The sequence below is a fragment of the Bombyx mori genome, chromosome 15 (assembly GCF_030269925.1).
Source record: "Bombyx mori chromosome 15, ASM3026992v2".
Classification (NCBI taxonomy): Eukaryota; Metazoa; Arthropoda; class Insecta; order Lepidoptera; family Bombycidae; genus Bombyx; species Bombyx mori.
In genome coordinates this window covers 1,918,248-1,941,527 of record NC_085121.1, presented here as the reverse complement: position 1 = coordinate 1,941,527, position 23,280 = coordinate 1,918,248, and the positions used below count along the sequence as shown (strand labels likewise).

The following is a 23,280-nucleotide window of genomic DNA, read 5'->3' as shown; positions in this document are numbered from 1 at the left end:
CTATACTGAGACCTTAGAACTTACATCTTAAGGTGGGTGGCCTATTTACGTAGTAGATGTCTATGGGCTCCAGTAACCACTTAACACAGGTGGGCTGTAAGATCGTCCACCCATCTAAGCAATAAGAAAAAATGCGCCACCTACCTTGAGATATAAGTTCTAAGGTCTCAAGTATAGTTACAACGGCTGCCCCGCCCTTCTAACCGAAACGCATTACTACTTCACGGCAGAAATAGGCAGGGTGGTGGTATCTTTACAATTGGTCGTGGCCTAAAGGATAGGACGTCCGGTGCATTCGTTTGGAGCGATGCACCGGTGTTCGAATCCCGCAGGCGGGTACCAATTTTTCTAATGAAATACGTACTTAACAAATGTTCACGATTGACTTCCACGGTGAAGGCAAACGTGATTCGTTTTCGGGAAAACAACTATTAGTCTATACATTAATAATTCAGAGATTCATCCTATAATCCACTTCCTTTCACTTCTAAAACGTTTTGACAGTAGCTCTTATTTTATAGCTATTATAATACAGCAGCTTTATGTGTTAACTAACAATTATTAAAAGTTAAAAGAAACGTACTGAACACACAGCTCTTTTAAAAATTGTTGTCAGAACATTGTCGATGACGGCGTAACTTAATATTTTCGGGATCCACAAGACGTTGTCACTAATCACCCGACCTATTAATGACATTATTTATTAGAGGTATTTTTCCGTGGAAATTCAGGCTCGTTACAAAACTCATTAAGATTGTGTTAATAAGTCAATGAAATTCCGACCTGTTTGGTGCCACAGCACGTTATACTGCCAGGAAAATAGAACTGTATTGTTTTATTAATTTGTTGATAAATTACACCTACTATAATCAAAAGTATAGATTGTAGGAATTTGAAGAATACAGTCGAATAAATTATTTTCTTCGATATTCCAGAGTCGACGATGTCATTAAAACTTGTTTTACGACTTAAATTCGCGTTTATTTTGATTTGACTTTATGATTATTAGGTACAATCATTCAAATCAACATCAACAAATCAATCATCACAATATTCAAATGTCGACAAATAACAAGATGGCGTCTGTGAGCGCGAAAAGAATAAGTACGAATTAAATTGCGAATTGCGTCCTCTAAAAAACGCAAGGTAAGGCCTAAAAAATCTAATATTTCAATGGACTAAATTTCAAAACGTAAAAGTGTTTTTGTGACAGAAGAAATAAATCGTACCTTTTTTACTAAAGGTACCTAATGCGTATTGTAATCCCGACTGACAAAGATCGCAACCGACGGAAAAAGAAACAAGCTCCAGGTTAAAGAGTAGATGACATCTATACTTGAGTAACTATACTTGAGACTTTAGAACTTGTATCTCAAGGTGGGTGGCGCATTTACGTTGTGGATGTCTATGGGCTCCAGTAACCACTTAACACCAGGTGGGCTGTGAGCTCGTCCACCCAGCTAAGCAATAAAAATAAAAAAAATATAATAAAAAAACTGCTATTTCAATAATTGAACTACGACCTCTTTCTTGTCTCTAAGTTTTTGTTTTCCTACCCACTGCCAGTGGCCTCGAGGAGCTATTATGGCTTCAGGCTGTGTAGACGAGCTCACGGGTTTAGTATGAGGCACTTTGCTGACATCTGCCCTAGCAGGAGCAGTGCTTCGCAGAATCTACCACCGGATGAAAATCGCGATCCACTGCGAAGAACACAGTGGGTTGTTTCTTCGAGTTAACTTGCACGTCGAACCCTTCGTCGCATTCGACAAGTTCGACGAGAGCGGTGACACTGCCGGTACTTGTGTGTTAAATAAATCTTCCTTATGGCAACCTTCATCTTATATTGTGTATGTCAGAGTACGTAGCCACTTAAGCCAAATGAGCCGTGAGCTCTTATACCTGTGGGCAACTGGTGAACGCACCTATCGTAATAATTCTGAATGATCTTTTCACTGATAAAAATTCTCATTCAAATCTTAAAACTCATTGTAACTTTTATCTACATTTATTCAAATCAACGTTCCAATACGGTCATAGCGACTGCATCAGCCCACCCAATATCGGGGGTCAATTTCTTGATAATAATAATAATTAAAAAACAGTTCGAAAATATTTTGACGTTTTTATCTTATCTTACGTGCGTAATGACACGAAACGCCCTATAAAATGTACGATACGTTTGTAAAAAAAACAAAACATGACAAGTTTCGATTGCGATTTAGCAAGTACGTCCAGCTGTGTCGTCACTGAGACCGCAGGGGGTCAGATAACTGTTGACACGACGCCGCGTTTGGGTAGATTTCCACAACAAGGGGTCGAAATATAACCAGTACAACGATAAAGTTATTGGAAATTAACAAGAAGTCCATAATTATTAATGTCATAACAATCATCATAGGATATTGACAGTTGTTCTATATTTAGTTGAAGAAAATGTATTTTTTTTTATATATATAATTCTTTATGGCCGTGTTTACGTCGCTAATTGCTGTTTGTACTTTAATGGACAACATTTCAAGATAGTTTATGGGCTAAAGGCATGATCTTACATCATTACTGATAGTTTAATAAAAAAAACAACAAAGTCGTTAGGGAATTGCAAAGATATGCCCTGACATTTCCACCGCGAAGGAATGGCTTGAAGGTTGAGACAGAAACAGTAGACTTCAACCTGATAGACTTTTTTTTGTCAGGAGGAAATCGCCGGACTTCCGTGGAGGGCGGGGCATGTCGGAGTCGAACCGATTGCCTCCAATCGCTCAACAACCAGCATCCAAACCTCGCATGAGACAGAGCTCATGAAAAGGCAAAGGGGCGAAAGTGAAGCGTTTAGTGCGGGGCACATCTCTCCCGTCACTCTAACACTAGATAGACTACGTTCATAAATCTAAGGCAATCAAATAAAGTTCATAGTGTGCGTTATACTATGATTTTTTTTTATTGCCCTTGCAGGCAGATGAGCATACGGCCCACCTGATAGTGAGTGGTTACTGTCGCCCATAGACTTTAGCGATGCCAGGGGTAAAGCCAAGTCGCTGCCTACCGTTAAGCACACTCCACAAGACTTGTTTGAAAAAGAACATGTGATAGCGCTCGGTAAACACCGTGGAGGGGAAGTTTTCTTATATTTTTAGATTTAATAAACAATTATTGACAGTAGCCAATTTATACAAGGTGTGTTCGAAAAACAGCAGTCTCGAATTCTAGCATCACGAAATGACGACGAGCTCGCGGCCCACCTAGAGCCCAGAGACACTAACAACGTTAATGCCATCACCCACCTTCAGACATGAGTTCTAAGTCTTAGTTTTTATACAGTACAACGGCGGCCCCACCTTTCAAACCGAAACGCATTATTGCTTCAACGCAACAATAGGCTCAACCTACCAGCAGAAAGAGAATGTTGTTAAATTGCTCTTATGAAACAGTCGTATCTACGATGTTAGCGGGTTGTACAGCAACCCTTTGTCGTGGTTAATCGTAAGTGTATACATGTTTAGGCGTTGGAATGTTCGATCTTTCTCTGTAAGAATGTAAGAAAGTCATACAGGCCTAAAATTAATTTTCAACTATTTCTAATAAGTAAACTTTATTTCAGAATTTACTTAATTTTAGAATGGAGATGTATGGAAATGGTAGTGCAAGGTAGAGGAGGAAGAGGTCGACCGAAGAAGACATGGATGGAGTGTGTGAATGACGATATGAGAGAGAGAGGAGTGAGTGTTGAGATGACGGCTGATAGAAGATAATGGAAGAGAAAAATTAGCTGTGCCGACCCCACCTAGTGGGATAAGGTGGAGAAAAAGAAGAAGAAGACTTAATTTTAGAATAGAATCTTTCTAAATAAAAATGGTTGTCCGAAATAACTGCCTGTTAGTCAATTTTTGGCGTGCAATAAACATTGAAAAACAGGTTTGATTTTTTTTATTGGTTAAATGGGTGGACGAGCTCACAGCCCACCTGGTGTTAAGTGGTTACTAGAGCCCATAGACATCTACAACGTAAATACGCCACCCACCTTGAGATATAAGTTCTAAGGTCTCAGTATAGTTACAACGGCTGCCCCACCCTACAAGCCGAAACGCATTATTGCTTCACGGCAGAAATAGTCGGGGTGATGGTACCTACCTGTGCGGACTCATAAGAGGTCCTACCACCAGTAATTACGCAAATTATAATTTTACGCGTTTGATTTTTATTACACGATGTTATTCCTTCACCGTGGAAGTCAATCGTGAACATTTGTTCAATACGTATTTCATTGGAAAAATTGGTACCCGCCCGCGGGATTCGAACACCGGTGCAAGATACGAATGCATCGGACGCCTTATCCTTTGGACCAATTTCTGCTTCTTTCCCCAATTTCTCCTTCCTGGTCATACTAATACAATAAACTAAGTCACTGTAAAGAAATTTTACTCTTAATTTATCTTTATCGATTGGTTGGCCATAACGAATAAGTTATTATTTCGATTTTTCCATGGTACGTTTCCCATGTTTTCAAACGATAATTCAATACCATTCAAATAAGAATTACTTATTTATCAACATTAATGTAACAGTCTCGTACGTATTTCCATAACTGATGATAAAATAAGTAAATAAAGTTATAATACACGCCTTAGTAGCCACCCGAAGTCATTTTTAGTTCATTAATAAAATCAAGTTAATCGCCGATCTTTATAATCTAGAAAGAATCTCAATAATATTACGTTGGAAGATTCAGTTACGACAGACAGACCAGGACACCGTCATGTTGCTGCCTTCCATATATGTATATAGTTCCATAGTTCAGAAAAATGTGTTTAAAAAAACCACCATTTATTTTGTTTCCAATACCTACTTCCCATTCCTTGAGTCTTTTCATTCCACTTTCACCAACCTTGGACCAGTTTTTATTTAATTCAGAAACAATTCACAAAAAAGCGATCTTTTTTTTTTAAATTCGTCCACTGTAACCTTACTTCTTTAACACAAAAATATTGAGGATGTAAATGAACACATTTGTACAGTTGTTTTCAGCGTTTTACGGTTGACTAAGTTTAATTTACTAGGTCAATTTATTGCTTGACGTCAATTTTAAGACATTACCTACAATAGGTTTCAAATTCGTTCGGCATGAGGCAACGTTTGCTTACATCAGACTATCTCAAATCTCGATACGATGATGAAATCGTTTGAGTTCATTTCGTGTGGACAAGAAATAGGACGCCGATTTAAAAAAAATATATATTTAATCACAAAATTACTTATAACAGATAACGATGAGCCGACTCATTATTTATTATAATATGTAATTTAGAATTCATCACACATAATTCTTTAATACATCACTATTGTTTTCTTTGATACTTACTATATTTAGTCTATTTAGTAGTATTTTTGAAACTAAACTATTGTTGTTAACCATCCTAATAACCGGTCAACGCCCTCGTCGAACCCGTCGTTTGCGACGAAGGGCTCGACGAGCGAACTAACCCATAGACACAACCCTTTGAGTTTCTCGCCGGATCTTCTCAGTGGGTCACGTTTCCGATCCGGTAGTAGATTCTGCGAAGCACGGCTCTTGCTAGGACCAGTGTTAGCAACACTCCGGTTTAAGCCCCGTGAGCTCACCTACATGTTAGGGCGAAGCTAAAATAGCCTCTCAAGGCTATCAGCATAGGTAGGGTAAAAAAAACCTAATAAAAGTTATTTTTTTTCGAGTTTATTTCCGAAACGGCTAATCTAAATGTGAAGTACATAATTTCTCCCTAAACAAAGGCTATAAATATCCGGATATATTTATATTATGCCCCTTTAGACATAGCAGTTTTAGGTAGACGGCCCAAGATGCAAAGACGTTTTTGTTCGTGTGAGCTTTGTTCAACTTACAATCAAGATCTATTTCAATTTCAATTACCATACTGATTGCGTTTCATTTGGATAGATTACTGACGTAATTAATTTTCTACTATCGTTCAACTTATATCAATATAAATATCTGTGTGCCGGAGACCTATTGACAGTAGGGCCAAGCAAACTGGGCCAATAACGTTATAATCATTAACTATTGTTATTAATTGATAAAACTTCCTCTCATAAGATGAACGATAGTAATTGCATAATAAAAGGTACTCTAAAACACGAATATGAAGGAAAAACAAAAGGGCGATGTCTCTGGGGCCTAATGCTTAAGACGCTTCGTGACCGCATAACACAATATATTCACTAATTATTTCGATGGTGAAAGAAATACGATTGGGGTTTTTTAATAGCATCCGAAGCACGCAAAATCAATACAGTAATAATATTTGATAGGGACGGCCTATCTAAAGTTCAGTTAATGGAAATAATCTGAATAAGATCACCAAAGACTTCTTGAAGAGTTTATACCCGTTAGAGAATACCAGCTTAGGAGGTAGGGATCATCAATATTTGGATTTGCAACCGGTTATTTGACTAACGCGATGTTTATTATAACTGAAAGTCTTAGTGAATTGTATAATGAAACTTAATTTAGTATGTCAATATTCAGATTCGAAGATAAACCATATGTTCTAATTTGTTGTGGGGACTAAGAAATAGAAACAAGAAATATAACGCACTCCTGGACGTTGACGTCAATGTACAAAGTAGTTAGATCTCTGCCTAGATTTTATTTAGTCTTCGTTGCTCCACTATAATTACATTCAAGTTTTTTTTTTTGAAGCTAAAAAACACGACAAGTTTTCTTAATGAGGTTTACACCTACGCTGCGTTCTTGCGGATTACAATTCGTTCTGACTAAACTAACTGTGTGTGTGGTTAAGGTAAATGTTGGTATAAATACTAATAACATTCCATGTCACCAGTACAGATTTTAAACCATTGACAATTTATAAAAAATCTAAGCCTAAAGCACTGAACAAAGCTTCAAAAACAATTACAAGCCTATTGGCCAAATTACGTTAGTTAATTTCGCAAAAACATGTCTGACCGTTTGTTTTTGCGGCTCTACATTATTTAGATTTCTACCTTTAGATAATTCGGTTATTACACAACTTATAATAAAATTGCCTTGCCCATTATTCATATTACTGATTATGTAACTTTCGTGACCTCTGATATCAATAAGACTTAATTAAACCATCTTAAAGAGATATTGAAATGCGAATTTTATTCACAGGCTCGTAATTTTAAAATTGATTTGGCTCTGATTATGAAATTATTATATGATGTTATGAATATACCGTTTTTTATGAATCAACTATACATTGAACAGTCTTTGCGGTCTAAACTATTTGATATAAAATATTGTTAGTATCTAAATACTAACAAACAACATTTTACATCAAATATTGTTCTGAATAGATCAATAGATAGCGATCGTGACTTTTTAAAGTATTCAATTTTATTGCAAGATTTAAATTAATTCTGCCACACACCTACATAAGTAAAATTCATTTTGCACTACTGTCTCCAGTTTGTGATACTAATCGACACAAGGGGCTTTAAACAATGATAATAAACATTTTAAAATCAAAGGCATAATAAGCCAAGTCTGTGACAGAAACTAACTTCTTTTGCATGAAACAAAAATAATTGTGACAAGAGCATTATCCAAATTTGAATCAAATTAAAAAGCTCGAACATGCTGCACTGCCGGGTCAGCCGTGTGACTGTGACTGTCAAAGTAAGAGATTGCAATTAGGGGAATAACGGGCTTTGTGTACCTAACTACAGAACATGAAGTGTGCGCACGGTGCAGAAAATTAGCAGTTTCCTTTCAATATTGCATGTTGTTGATAACATCAACAGCCAATGGTGCATTTTGAGTTACCGGTAGTAAGAATAAATAAAATCATTGAAGTAGGTACAATGTTTATTTTAATGATGAAATTAATGGGAAAACTCATTTTTGGCAGAAATGTAATGGACAATTATTAAAAATATTCACATATCACCTTTCCTTGTTTTCAAATGTAGAAATTCTGCTAATGTTTAAAATTTTATGTAATAGACACATAAGTAGATTTTGTATTTTAAAATTATTTAAGTATTAAGTCAACATTTGATGCTGCATTTTTCAATTTATGTAATACTTTAAAATCCAACAATGATGAACACTGTTAGTCAGTATAAGGTTTTTTTATGAGTCTGTTTTTTGGGAGTGATTTATTTACTTTCTTGACTATTTTAAACTTAACTCTTCTCTTTTGATATAAGGTAAAGATCTCATCATTTGAATCATGCTATTTAACAATATATATTAACTTTTGGATATTTAACTTTTTTTGTTTTACTTTTATGAATAAATATTCGTCTTCGGTTATTTTTCTATTCCTTACATAAAATAAATTAAATACATTTTGCAACTGAAATAAATTTAAAAATGTGCTATCAGACATGTAGACAATCACAATAACAAAGTTTGTTTAGTTTTGTTATTACATACCACATGACTTAACCTAACTGTAAGAAACGTGAGTTTGACATAAGTTTCATAACTTTTTGTGCATGGCATGATATAATTGATGCAACATGTCTTTACCGAAAAACTACAGAAGAAAACATTTACGCGACGTCTAGGTTTAGTTTTTTTCTGAATTGTGTGATATTCAGACCAATTTTTGTTGCGAGAAATAAAGAAACTAAAGAGCGACTACATATTTGAATGGTTTAAAATTGGAGATCAAACTTAATTTAATGTCAACTTGAAGTTTACTTATTATTATTTAATTAGATGCACTTACCTAGGAATTGTGGTGGGGCGGAATAAATATCTCACAAACAAATAAGTCCTGTTTGACTCTAAACAAGAATTGCGAGACAGAAGTCACAAGTTGTCTATCAGGCAAGAATTAATTTTAACGAATAGCTAACGTCGTACTGTGCCCGTGTTTTATTTTGAATTGACGTTTAAATGTTGAGTGAAATAGGACATAATGGAATAAGATTTGTATGACTGAGACGGGTGACCGGAAAAATACAACGATATAGCAGTATTGATACTTTTTCAACTAACTAGAGATCTGTTCACACGAGTATATTGTAACTTGTAAATGATTCGTTGGCGATGAATTGTTCTCTTTAAGGAAGCAAAATTAACTAATTCACCTTTCTGGAATGTTTTCTTTCAGTAATTCATCTAGCCCACGCTTTTTTCTTTTCGAGGTGCGGCTGGCGACAGGCCGGGCTCGAAACAAATTCACAGTTCTTATCCTCCTCCTAATCTTTCAAAATAATTACTACTTTCTTAATGATTAGCTTTTTACCATAAGGTAAAATTCTACAAAATTTATTCTATCCTCGCTGAGTAGGTCTTCGTGGCCTAAAGGATAACACGTCCGGTGCATTCGTGTTGAAGCGATGCAACGGTGTTCGAATCCCACAGGCGGGTACCAATTTTTCTAATGAAATACGTACCTACTCAACAAATGTTCACGATTGACTTCCACGGTGAAGGAATAACATCGTGTAATAAAAATCAAACCCGCAAAATTATAATTTGCGTAATTACTGGTGGTAGGACCACTTGTGAGTCCGCGCGGGTAGGTACCACCGCCCTATCTATTTCTGCCGTGAAGCAGTAATGCGTTTCGGTTTGAAGGGTGGGGCAGCCGTTGTAACTATACTGAGACTTTAGAACTTGTATCTCAAGGTGGGTGACGCGTCTACGTTGTAGATGTCTATGGGCTCCAGTAACCACTTAACACCAGGTGGGCTGTGAGCTCGTCCAACCATCTAAGCAATAAAAAAAAAGAAAAAACTCAAATATTAAGCATGAACTGATCAAAAGTGTCCTGACATACCCGATGTCCCTTCTCTACACATGATAGAACTTGTCTCAATATTAAAATGATTATCAATATATTAAAATCAGTATTATTTTAAAATGAATATGCTAGTTTTGATAGTTTTCCAAATAGGTATGATGACTTAATTGATTTACAACCAATATCAAGATCAGTCGGCTACGCTATAGTCGATGTTATCAAATCAAACAAAACTCGTCGGCGTTGTTGAGCGAAGTTCGAGCACGTGGTACTACTTTAACTGTTGCTCCTTTGCTGGTAATCTACAATTTATAAAAGGCCCTCATTGCTACATACATTCGTCGCGCGATCCCCACCGTATTGGAAGCTCGCTTCATTCCTACTTGCGCTCGAAAATTGCAAAAATGTCTCATCCTAAACAAGGTACGTTTCCGTCATATTATTATCAATGACAAGTTTGTTTGAAAATTTAGTTAAGATACGTACATACCCGACTAAATTAAGAATACATGAATTAGATTTGTATGTTTGCTACTAAAAGACTTCATTTCTTGTTCGTATAATGTAATTTAAAATATTTTTTATTGAGAAGGCGTTTTGAAAACGTCAGACTTGTGCAACCTTGAATTGAAATTACTTAGCCAATTTTTTTATTTTTTTCGTTTACATACCTGCTCAAAGTTTTTTTTTATGGCAATAGTTTTAACTTTATGCCAGTTTTTACTCAAAGTTGTATTTTTACCGTTCTTAGTTTAAAAGTGGATTATGTATGTTTAAATTATATGTACCGTGCGCAATAAAGTTAAATTTAGTAGTAGTAATTTAGTATTAGTTATTAAAGTATTTAGGTAGGTACATAGGTTGGTACCTACCTACCTACATAATTTGCCCATAGACAATACACCATAGATGTAAACCTTTTATTCGACAAAGATTATAGGGCTCTCAAAATTTTTTAGATTTTTTCCATTAAGATTTTAATATATTTTAGATTACGTTCACGTCTCCTATTTAGGTTGAGCATAAACGTCTTAATGATATTAACAGATAAAATTGTATGATATTGCCTCTTGTGGCCTATTTAATCTACTATAGCCTATTTAATTTACTGGTGGTAGGACCTCGGGTAGGTATGTACCACCGCCCTGCTAATTTCTGCCGTGAGCAGTAATGCGTTTCGGTTTGAAGGGTGGGGCAGCCGTTGTAACTATACCTGAGACCTTAGAACTTATTTCTCAAGATGAGTGACGGCATTTACGTTTTAGATGTCTATGGGCTCCAGTAACCACTTAATACCAGGTGGGCTGTGAGCTTGACCACATATCTAAGCAATAAAAAATAAAAATAAAACGAATTAGTGAACAAATCAGAGATATCATATATCCATGTAAAAGTACAAGCTACCAAATTATCTAACTTAAAAATCAATACCGATAGAATCACTTTATGCAAGCACTCGCCTGCTTCTGATCTTACCAGCTTTTGTAAACACAAATACAGTAAAGATGAAATTCGTGACATGCTTTTCGATTCACGTTTTAGTTTATATATGCATTTATAAATGGGTATTGAACCCAAGTTCAACTTATTGCTATTACCTTATTTATATTAGGTATTTTACCTTTTTTTATCAATATTATTTTGTTAGCCATTTTTTTAAATAAAATGCAGGCTAAGTCTCTATTTGCCTGTTATTTGAGGTACAACTATCAAGAGTTCCAAAGCTACTATTAAATAGTGATAATCTACTACCTCATTGTAAAAAAATACTGAAATGTAATACATTGACGGTATTTTTCAGTTGGACAATATAAATTGGGCAAACTTCTCATTGAGGGTAAGACCAAACAGGTATTCGATGTTCCGGACCAACCTGGGTACTGCTTGCTTCTTAACAAGGACAGAATCACCGCAGGCGATGGTGTCAAAGCCCACGATTTGGAGGGAAAGGCGGCTATTTCCAATCAGACAAATGCAAAAGTGTTCGAAATCTTAAAGTCTGCAGGTGAGCAAAATTTTCTTATTGAGAAAAAATTTGAGTTACTCAAGCGGTGATACTCAACAGGTCACTATCATTTTTTTATTGTAATAATTTAATCTGAATAAGAATTCAGTTGTATTTCGGACTGAACATCATACCTAACTTATTGCTCAGAAATAATACTTGAAATACAAAAATCGATGTTTTAAATGCTCTAAATTTACATAAAACTATTAAATTCAATGAAGAAACTAACGACCGATAGTTACTAGAAAAAATGATCCTGTAGTTAGTAATTAACTAATTTCCTATGCCGCTGGCAATCGCTACCACCTAAACTTAACATTAAAGATAAAATAACTCGAAGCATAAAAAAACTTAAAATATTCTTACGTTGTTATAGATGCCGAATTGATAATGAGATCAGTTAGAATTAGGATGTTTAACTCATAATGTAAAATTACTTAACAATATGCAAGGCGGATAACAAAATTATAAATTGATGTAAGCATCAGTAATGTTACTGTATTTTTATTCCAAGATACAATAAAACGTGATAGATATGTTAAAACGTGGTACTCAATCATTAAAAAAAAAACAATGCGAAACAGTTCATTTCATAATAATATTAATTTGTAATGCGATTGTTTACAAAAATAAAAGCATTATGTCGAATGATGTTATTATACTATTAATGATGTCAAAAAGCGATGAACAATAACAACACTATTTCGTATTGCGCTATTCAATGCCTATTTATTATCTTGAACTCGTTTTTGACCTTATGTGCGAACAATAACTGATAACACTACTATAACGATTATTATGAAATATGTCTTGAAGTTGCATGGAAAATTGTAGGTTCAATACTTTAATTACTTTTGATAAACTAATTGCTTTATTTTTTTCCTTGTTAAAGTTACAAATACAAACATGAAGATATGGATTTTTTATTAATAGAACAAATTAAAAAATATATATTGTTGAACCTTTTTTTAATCTCACCTTTAAATTGTTACAGAAGCATGAACATAGTATATCTTTTTTATTTAGTATATCTTTTACTCTAAAAATATAATCTGTGTGCGTGCGTGATTTTGAGTGTAGGGAATGTTTTAGAGTCCACGTTGCTCTGCTTACACTCCTATTGCCCCCTGTAGCGATGAATGCTTAGAACCTTACAAATATAATCACCATTTCAGGAATCAAAACTGCCTTCGTTAAGATTGCCTCTGAAACTGCGTTCTTATCCAAAAAATGTGAGATGATCCCCATTGAATGGGTTACCCGCCGCCTTGCAACTGGCTCTTTCCTAAAAAGAAATCCTGGTGTACCAGAAGGCTTCAGGTTCACTCCTCCAAAACAAGAGACGTTCTTCAAGGATGACGCAAACCACGATCCCCAATGGTCAGAGGAGCAAATCATTTCAGCCAAATTCAATTATAACGGTCTTCTAATCGGTGGGTTACTTACTACATTTGTTTGCGGTTTTAGGTATATAATGTTCACAAAAAAAATAGATTTCGTTACATCACTGTTCTTCCTTGCTATTTTCCATTACCTTAAAAAAATCCAAAATTTTTATTCACACAACATCTCTACAAGTCAAAAGTGCGCTAATTGTGATTTCCTTGTGGTGTTGCAATTTTGTAAAAAATATACATTTTTATGCTTCGTTAAATAGGTCGCGACGAGGTCGACTACATGAGAAAAGCTACGATTCTAATATTTGAAATCTTGGAGAAAGCTTGGGCTCTGCGTGACTGCGCACTTATTGACATGAAAATAGAATTCGGAGTCGATACAGAAGGTAGACAGGTTTCCTTTGATTTTTACCGCTCTGATTTAATATTTACATAATTCTAATCGCCGTTTATCTATTTTCAGGTAGCATTGTATTGGCGGATGTCATCGATTCTGACTCTTGGAGATTGTGGCCTTCCGGTGATAAAAGATTAATGGTTGACAAACAGGTATTATTTTTATTAATTTTCACACAGGGATTTCTTGTTTTTTTTTGTTGCTTTTTTTATTGTTTTTTTTATTTTTGATAATTACCAAAAATAGAGGTGTGCGCAGTGCCCGGAGATAAATATCTGTAATATTCGACCAATCGACTTTTGGAAAAAGTAAATCGCTTAATTTATGCTTCGAATGGTGTTATCTCCCTCGCATGAAATCCCGTCATCTCATAATCTAATTATCAAAAGAAACTAAAATGTATTAATGAAATAATTAGGTGTACCGGAACCTCACAACGGTGACTGCAGCTGATCTAGACACAGTCAAACGCAACTTTGCTTGGGTGAAAGACCAGCTTGATTTCTTGAAGCCGACGATCCACCACAAAGTTGTCGTCTTTATGGGTTCACCAGCCGACCAAGAACATTGTCAGAAAATAGCTAAAGGTATTTCTTTGACTCTAAAAACCTTGACGACTGTTTCGCCTTGAACAAACTAAATGAACCCTTTATGCAAACAGCTGCCCGTGAACTTGGACTGGATGTCGACCTTCGCGTGACATCAGCCCACAAGGCCACTGAAGAAACCCTTCGCATTATGCAGCAATATGAAGATACGCATGGTGCTCTCGTGTTCATTGCTGTAGCAGGACGATCGAACGGACTCGGGCCCGTTCTTTCTGGGAACACTTCCTACCCTGTCATCAACTGCCCACCTCCTTCCGATAAACTTGTACAGGTAAATAAAATGTTATTCACATTGCACATGGCTTCACAGTTAAGTTAAAATGATAAAGCTTCATAAAATTTATCAAAACATCAAATCCACTGAAATTAAATTTGATTCATAAATATTTATTTATTTATTTATTTATTTATTTATTTATTTATTTGGGAAACAAACAGTACAATACAAAACATACAATATTTAAAAAAAAATAGCTAAAACAATAACCAAATATGTTTCCACAATCAAAATCACATATAAGTAGACAGTGAACAAGAAGAAAAATTTAGAAATTCAAATTACAAAAAAACAAAAGCAACACAATACGCACATATCGTTTTATACATTAACTCACACTATAAAACTACAACACTTATCGGGCCAAATCACCCTTTAAACACTCCAAAACAGCTTTTCTATATGCTACAAGTGACAAGTAAAAGATATCAGCATTAGAGAACTTAGCATCATACAACCTACAAGATCTACGGACAAAAGAGTTAGAAGCATATTTCGTTCTAGCCGTGGACATGTGGAAGGTCTGTTTAGAACGCGCGGAAATACGACTACATTTAAATGAAATTTTGGAAAGAAGATAGCTAGAATCAATCTCGTTATTTATTATTTTATATAAAAACATTTGATCCCTCAGTAGCCTGCGATCGACTAGAGAGACAAATTCTGTCGGTTCTGGAGAGTTAAAGCGACGACAATGGTATAAAAGATGCTTAAAAAACTTTTTTTGGACTCTTTCTAGTCGCTGAATATAAATATTATTCAGACTTATTAATCAGACTACTATAGCTAAGATATGGTTAACATATTATGGTGCATTAGTTTTTGCCCGCGACTTCGTCCGCGTGGAATGGTTCGTTTGGCGTATATCTACATATAGCGTAAGCTCTCAAAAGGGAAAAATACCCCGATTTTGAAACATTATTTATTGGTGCTCCACTTGGTCCTATTGGTCCTATTGGTCTTAGCGTAATGTTATAGCCTATAGCCTTCCCCAATGAATGAGCTATCTGACAATGAAAAAATTTTTCAAGTCGGACCAGTAGTTCCCGAGATAAGCACGTTCAAACAAACAACTTTTGCTTTATAAAGCACAAGTCCGGCCTCGCGTGGAGTACAGCTCCCATCTCTGGGCCGGGACTCCCAAATACCAGCTTCTTCCATTTGACTTCATACAGAAGAGGGCCGTTGGGATTGTCGATAATCCCATTCTCACGGATCCACGGATACTACCTGGAGCCACTGCGGTCATCCTCAGTGCGTTTCCAGAGGTCTATTTTGCCACGTACCATCAATCTTCAAACGAGGCTTGTGGATAGTATTAAGCGGTAGGCAGCGGCTTGACTCTGCCTCTGGCATTGCTGAAGTCCATGGACGACGGTAACCACTCACCATCAGGTGGGCCGTGCGCTCGTCTGCCTACAAGGGCAATAAAAAAAACTCTTCAGCTTTATAATATTACTATAGATAATTAATGAAAATAATAAATGAAACGTGAAGACATTTAAGCAAGCTTAATTGCTCACAGTTATCTCTCTACTCGACAACATGGCTACCGGTGATTTTGTAAATCTGCTCGTATCCTGCTCAATTCATGCATTAATAAAGTGCTTGTGGTTGGAAAGATGGCGAGCCATTATGAAATATAACTGAGACCTCGATCTTTTGTCTCCAGCTGACTGATTCAAGTTGTAATAATATTCTACTAATCATGTATACTGTAAGCTTACAATAAAATAAACGAGGTTTATTTTAAATTCTAGGACATCTGGTCGTCCCTCTCCGTACCGTCTGGATTAGGATGCGCTACAGTAATTTATCCTGACAGTGCTGCACTAATGGCTGCTCAAATAATCGGCCTTCAGGACTATTTAGTGTGGGGACGTCTTAGATCCAAACAACTTGACATGGCACATTCACTAAGACAAGCGGATAAGAAGCTCAGGAACCAAACAGCTTAATGTATAACAAAATACAAAATGAAAAATAATATGCAAGTGCCAAGATTAGTCGGTCGTACTATAAATAATAGAAAAAACAATCATATTTTTACCAAGAATAATGAAATGTTTTATAAGTATCATGAATGTTGTCTGTTTAAGTTGAACATTCCATATTATACTTATTTCATTAAAGAAATCTTGTAAAGTTGTAATTGTCATTATCACCTTTACTATGGATTTTATGGACATATCGATCCATTCTGAGCTTTCATACAGTGTGTTGAAAAAATTTGTATTTTTCCATTCCGATCCGCAATTAAAATCTTAAAAACTAGTAGACATTTTAAACTCCACAACACGTTGGACTGAAACTGCTTTTCGATCTACATGAGATTTACACGCACTGATTGAAAGCACAATAAATATAGAGAAAGGAGACTACTTGGCGAAATACTGCCGGCTTTTTAGTTAGTAGGCAAACCAGGACCTCATCTGCTCGATAAAGTAATGTAACATTAATACACTCCAATGGTGGGAAGATATATTTAACGGATATTTCCCGCGTCAGCGAAAAGTGACTCACATAACGATTATGGTCAGCGCTTCTATTGCTATTTAATATTTATTTCGAAGGATTTTTCGGGTACACCAAGCCAAGCGCGCTCTCGAATAGTGACTATGTTTTTGGGCAGACTGGCTTAATGGCTCACTTGATCTTACAATGGGAGACACAACAGCGTTAATGCTCAGCCAGAATATCGTTATGTAGTGTAATACAGAGCTTCTAAATTTTTTAGGCAGATGTGTATTAAGATAGAGGAGTCGACTATTATCAAAGGCGGCAATCTGACTTTTGGACAATGATTGGTAAATCAGAAAAACGAATTATTGACTTTGTATTCCATTGGCAGTCACAAAACTCTTCGGAACGACATCTTAGATAAATAACAGGTTAACTATTAACCTTTATTTAATGCAGGTTTTGAACCGTATTCTTTGAAGGAGACGATTATATTCAAATAAATCTGTATTGACATATCAATAAAATTTTTTTGTCCAAATGTACAGATTGCCGCCTTTGATAATAGACGACTCAGAGGTTTAAATAACGTGCAGAGGTGATGATATCCAAAACGCTTCATGCTCTATTACATTAAACTATAACGAAATAAATACTCTCGATTCAGATTTTAATGATTTAGTAGCTGACGTGATTTAGTGATTTTAAATATATATATTTCTCTCAAGCAAAGAATAAACATAGTATGTATGGGCACGACTTTTCTTGTGGATCCTCATTTTCGATTTTGGACACGCTAAATACGAGTTTTTTTGGAAAAAGAAAAAAGAGAACACCAGAGTTCAATGTTTGGATTGAACTAAACTTTGATTTTCTAATAATTAAATACTGTATATTGTTGATTATTATCATTGCTTAAAAAGTAAACATGGTTTAAACAAAATAAAACAAATTAATTCTACTTCTTCTTCGTCTACTTCTCAAATTACTACCTACCTACATAATTTCACTTCTTGGTTTAATACTATCCCTAAAATTACTTCACTCTTGTCTCTAGGCGAATCTAATTGCACATGGCTAAAACTTAAGTATTGCCTACGTAGTACAATTAATTTGTTAGTCTGTGAATCATTGTATTTTTTTTTTTTTTTTTTTTAATTTTATGACCTGGTGACAGAGACCTTTAGGTCATATCTTATTTGGAAAATGTTCATTGCTTTGGGGTCACTACACTTCACTTCACTAAATTTTGTCATTTAAATTGTTTGAATTGTATTTTTTATGTAATTATAAATTGGTTTATAGGATGTTGGATCTTTTAGTAAAAAGTTAAGTGGCGGCGGGCGGGAGGAAGAGACACACTTAAATGCATTGGTATCACTAAGTTCACTAGCCAGCACAAGTCTTTGAATTATGAAACTTTGGCAATCGAAAATAATGTGATGGATCGTCCCTTCTTCTGCTTGACAGTGTATACATTGGTTATTTGAAACAATGCCAAGTCTTGCTAGGTGTGACGGCGCAGTATTATGGCCAAATCTCAATCTGTTTATTGTTGTGATGAAATCTCGACTTTCACTAGTTTTCAATTTGTCATACCATGGTTTAACAGGCAGGTTATCTTGGATACTTCCATACCACTTTCCCTTGTTTTCCTGATCTTTCTTCCACAATTCCGTCCACAGAGTGTAAATATTTTCTTTAATATTTAGAAAATAGTCAGTGAAAGGTACGAGTAATGAGTCTGTAACGTCAATACTGTTTATAGCCTCACGTGCAGCTTTGTCAGCTTTTTCGTTGCCCGTTATGCCTCTATGTGAAGGAACCCACATAAATGCTATATTTACATTCTTATGATGATATTTATACAAAAGCTCTTTTATAATATACAAGACGTAATTAGTTTTATAATTTACAGATATATTACTTAAACTCTCTAGCAGGCTTAAGGAATCAGTTATTATTAAAAAGTTTGTACAGCTATTAACCACAGTAATTCGCAGTAAGGCTTGATAAACAGCATAAGCCTCTGCAGTAAAAATGGAACAAGATTCATTCAAAACAAAGCTTTGAGAAAACCTAGCCTTTGAATCATAAAATGCTGCATGCACATAGTTATTCCCTTTGCTGCCATCAGTATATATAGTGTAATATGTATAGTTTTGTGACAAGAACTGAATCATATCAGAATTGCTATTAATTGTACTCGGGATTATATTTATTGGATATGAAATGGAGTGATAACTATTAGAGTAACATGGCCAAAGGGACTGTTTACTGATCTTTTTATACTTATTATCTATTTCCAGATATATTATGGACAACGGTGGTGTATATTTGTTAAGAAGGGTTATTCCAGTTAATAATGAAGGAGGGGTGATGTCTAGGTATGGTGCAATTTTTTTAACTATTTGCATATTATTAGAAGATAACAATTTGAGACAGTATCTGTGTGCAAGTAAGAGTCTTCTCAAGATTAATGGCATAACTTTTGTCTCAACTTCCATGGCCCTTATGGGAGTTGAGCACATTGCACCAGATATTATTCTCAAAGCTCTGTTCTGTAATATATCAAGTTTATTTGCATGTGGGCTATTTAAATAAGCAAGAGAGCTATAATCAAAATGACTTCTGACTATCGATTTGTATATTAAAGACAGTATTTTGGGGTCTGCACCCCATGATACTCCAGCAAGACATTTCATAACATTAAGACCTCTTAAAGCATTTTTTGAAATATGATTAATATGTGATTCAAAATTTAATTTCTGATCTATTATTATTCCCAAAAATTTTTTGCTGGTAACCTTATTTATAATTTCACCATTATAAATGACATTATAGATTGGTGTATCCTTGCTGAATATCATTACATTGCTCTTGGATGGATTAATTTTTAAATGTAGAATATCATTGTAATAATAGAACAATTGGGATAAAGCTACATTAATACTGTCTATTGCTACTTGTAAATTATAGTTACTACTATACAAAACGAGGTCATCAGCAAATTGTAGAATATTTACATTATTATTTACATTATCTATAAAGTTGCAGATTTGACTAGTGTATATATTATACAATAACGGAGATAAAGTAGCACCTTGCATTGTGCCTTTCGAGGCAGATTTTGGACCATATAGCATATTATTGTATTTTACATATACTGTCCTTTCATTCAGGAAGTTATATATCCATTTGCAGAGTTGTCCGGGTATTCCTAGCCCTGACATAACTTTCACAAGTATACCAGGATCTATACTGTCAAAGGCACCTTGAACATCAAGGAATATACAAACAGTATGTAAATTTTTTTCCTTCCCATGTTTCAGATCAGATATTAAAGAGATGAAACTATCAGCACAGCTTCGCCCTCGCCTAAAGCCATATTGGACATCAGGAATGATGTGATTAGCTTCAACATACCAGTCAAGACGGACTTTTACCATTGTTTCAAAAATTTTGCCAAGACATGAAGATAAAGAAATTGGTCTATATGAGCTAGCAAGTTCTGGTGCCTTGTCTGGTTTGAGTATCGGAATAACACACTGTGTTTTCCATGCCTGTGGAATATAGTTGTTAAGCCAAAGTAAATTGAGGATATCTAGAAATAATTTTTGAGCTGATTCATCCAGATTTTTAATCAATAGGTAAGGGTAGTCATCCATACCTGGTGTTGTATTACGTCTAGATTGTAAACTTATTGTAAATTCTGACCATGTAAAGGGTTCAACCAAAAATTTTGAATTTTGATTGTCATTGTTTAAATTAAAATAAATATTCAAGTTACTGGTCTGAATTAAATTACTATTGTCTGTTAAGTTATCCAAAAATGAGGGAATGAATTCATCTCTATATGACCTATTGCCAGTTTTAACACCTTTAAACATTTTAAGTAAATTCCAAATCTTACTAATGGGTGTTGTTCTACTGAAAGTATTAGTTAGATTATTCCAACCAATTTTTTTTTGCTCTGCTATTGTTCTTTTTTTCTGTGCATCCTTTCTTTTATAGTTAATATAATTCTCTATGGATGGCACATTTCTATATAATTTGAGAGCGTTATAAGATGCAATGACACTTTGTTCACAAATATCATTCCACCAGGGTGTTGGTAAACGGCTTTTGAAACTATTTGATTTTGTAAGTTTAGGAATTGTCATAGTTTTTAACGTATCCAAACAAGAACAGAAAGCACTATAAGCTAATATAGGGTCATTTGAATTTAGGATAAAATTATTGAAAACTGTTCTGGAAAGAGTGTTGTATTTAGTCCAATCTGCCTTTTTATATAAAAATCTGTCTACTGGCGAACCAATTTGATATTTATCAATAGTTAAGGATATTTCTGTTATTGTAGGGTAATGATAACTTCCCATGGCATCGTGATGGACAGACCACTCACACATAGATGCAAGACTAGCACTGACGAAGCTAACATCAATAGCAGAAGGATTTCGTCTAGGATAGTTGACAGTTGTAAATCTGCCATCATTCAAAATGCATAAATCTAAGTCGTCAATAATATTAAATAAGCTGTGACCTCGACTCTTACTAGATAAACAACCAAAAGCTATATGATGAGCATTAAAGTCACCACTTACAAATATTGGTTTTGGAAGATTATAAATTATACTCTGTAATCTATTTAGTCTGATATGACGACTAGTTGGTGGACAATAAACACAAAGAACAGTCAAACTACCACTTACTGTTGATAAAGACAGAGCAGCAGTTTGAATGTCCTCATAGAATGTAGTGTTAATAATATTGTATTTGAGGTATGGTTTAATTAATATTGCCACACCATTATGACTATTGTTTGAATTTCTGTTATAAATATTGTAACCTGGTATTTTAAATTTGTTATCTTTGAACCAGGTTTCATTAAGTAGACATATATCAATGTTTTGTTGTTTCAAGAATTGAATGAGCAAGGGTTTTTTACTATTGGCACTTTGAATATTATACTGAGCAATACGTATCTTAGACTGTGAAGGACCTAGATCCATTATTTTAGATTTTTAATTAAGATATCCTTAATTGTTTTCACTGTAGTAGGTGAATTATCACCCTTATTGCCTAGCTCCACCAATGTCTGTACAAGGGCCATAAGTACATCATTGTTGGAGACAATTTGATTTTTAATATTTTCTAAAGGCAATAAATCTTGTTGTTTATTTACATTATCTACATGTGTATTTACAGGCTTATTTACAGAATTATATAGAGGCTTATTTACAGAGTTATATACAGATTTATTTACAGTATTATATATAGGTGTTTTTGATGTTGGAAGTGGAGGAAAGTCATTGTTATTTACTTGCTTGGTTGAGGTAGCACTTGCATAAGTAATTTTAGATTTCTTTTCCATAATTTTCTTCATTTTAATTGGACATACTTTTGAAATGGCAAGATGAGGTCCGCTGCAATTTGTACAACAAATTTCAGTGGGCTTGTCACATTCCTTATATAAGTGCTCACCTCCACAAATAGAACATTTTTGTTTACTGTTACATATTTTAGCTGAGTGGTTAAACTTGAAACATTTGAAACATTGTTGCAATGGTGGTATATATTCAAAAACTCTATAAGAGAATAAGTCGTATTGAACATTGTCTGGTAGAATATTAGATAAGAAAGTAATGCTTACAGTTTGTAAAGGAACATGCTCATGTCCTACTTTCTTTGTAAATCTTCTGATAGCAATAATTTCATATATTGACGATAGCCTACTGTACAACTCTTTATTAGAAATGTTAGCTGGAACGAATCTTATTATTCCAGTCTTTTCAATCTGCGCAGCAGGAATGAAAGCTCTCATGTCATATTTTTCTAAGAAAGACGAATTCTTAATAAAGTTATTTGCTGTGTTATATTGTTTAAAAATAACTGCTATTTTATTGGCATTCACTCTTTGAATTGCCGTCACACCTTTAATTTCCGTTGCAAAAACGTGGTTTAAGTAAATAGGGCTCTTGTTGCCCAGTCTGTCCTTATTAGTTGCTTCGACAAATACTTTAAACTCAGTATTAGCAGAGTTCTCTGGATAAAGTCTTTTATAGTTTGGTTTAAAAAAAGGCAAGTAAGAGTCATTACGCTCACCGCCTCCGCCAACGCCAAAGTCCACCTTGGGGTCACCACCACGATCCTCAACGCGAGGACGTTTATTTGAGGTGGGCGGGTTATCCCCGCCCCCCTCGTTACCCTCCATTTCTAAGGGTCACCACTAATAAATTCAACTATTTACACAGTATTTTTATGAAAAAATAACAAAATTGAAATAAAAATGAAAAAATTTTCAAATTGTACGCGCGCTCTTTTTGGAGTTCCCGCCAAAATCATCGCGTGTTTAATTCAATGTCGTGAATCATTGTATTATCTATCTATGAGACT

At 34.8% G+C, this 23,280-nt stretch overlaps 2 protein-coding genes and 1 long non-coding RNA gene across 9 annotated transcripts in view; 1 reads left to right on the top strand and 2 right to left on the bottom strand.

Annotated features, from left to right (window-relative positions):
- Positions 1–10,272, bottom strand: part of LOC101744993 (amidophosphoribosyltransferase) — a 31,508-nt gene extending 21,236 nt beyond the window's left edge. Inside the window, exon 1 of one of the 4 annotated variants that reach the window (XM_062672408.1) lies at positions 10,228–10,272. The gene's annotated coding sequence lies outside the window, so the exon portion shown is untranslated. Of the gene's footprint in view, positions 1–4,843; positions 4,991–8,714; positions 8,947–10,227 lie in introns of those variants that run through there. The other 3 variants (XM_004928601.5, XM_062672409.1, XM_062672407.1) reach the window with 3 other exon arrangements.
- LOC732910 (phosphoribosylaminoimidazole carboxylase) lies at positions 6,004–16,569 on the top strand. Of its 4 annotated transcripts, none has more exons than XM_062672349.1 (9): positions 6,004–6,095; positions 9,891–10,160; positions 11,539–11,742; positions 12,921–13,178; positions 13,403–13,528; positions 13,606–13,691; positions 13,958–14,126; positions 14,201–14,418; positions 16,185–16,569. In XM_062672349.1, exons 2-9 carry the CDS (start codon positions 9,950–9,952, stop codon positions 16,380–16,382), a joined length of 1,470 nt encoding a protein of 489 aa, XP_062528333.1. In that variant the 5' UTR covers positions 6,004–6,095; positions 9,891–9,949; the 3' UTR covers positions 16,383–16,569.
- LOC119629599 (uncharacterized) lies at positions 12,697–18,611 on the bottom strand. Its single transcript, XR_005245561.2, has 2 exons — positions 17,881–18,611; positions 12,697–13,279 (listed from the first exon to the last, which is right to left on the bottom strand). It is a non-coding gene; the product is annotated as an uncharacterized LOC119629599 (long non-coding RNA).
- Between the last annotated feature and the right edge of the window lie 4,669 nt (positions 18,612–23,280).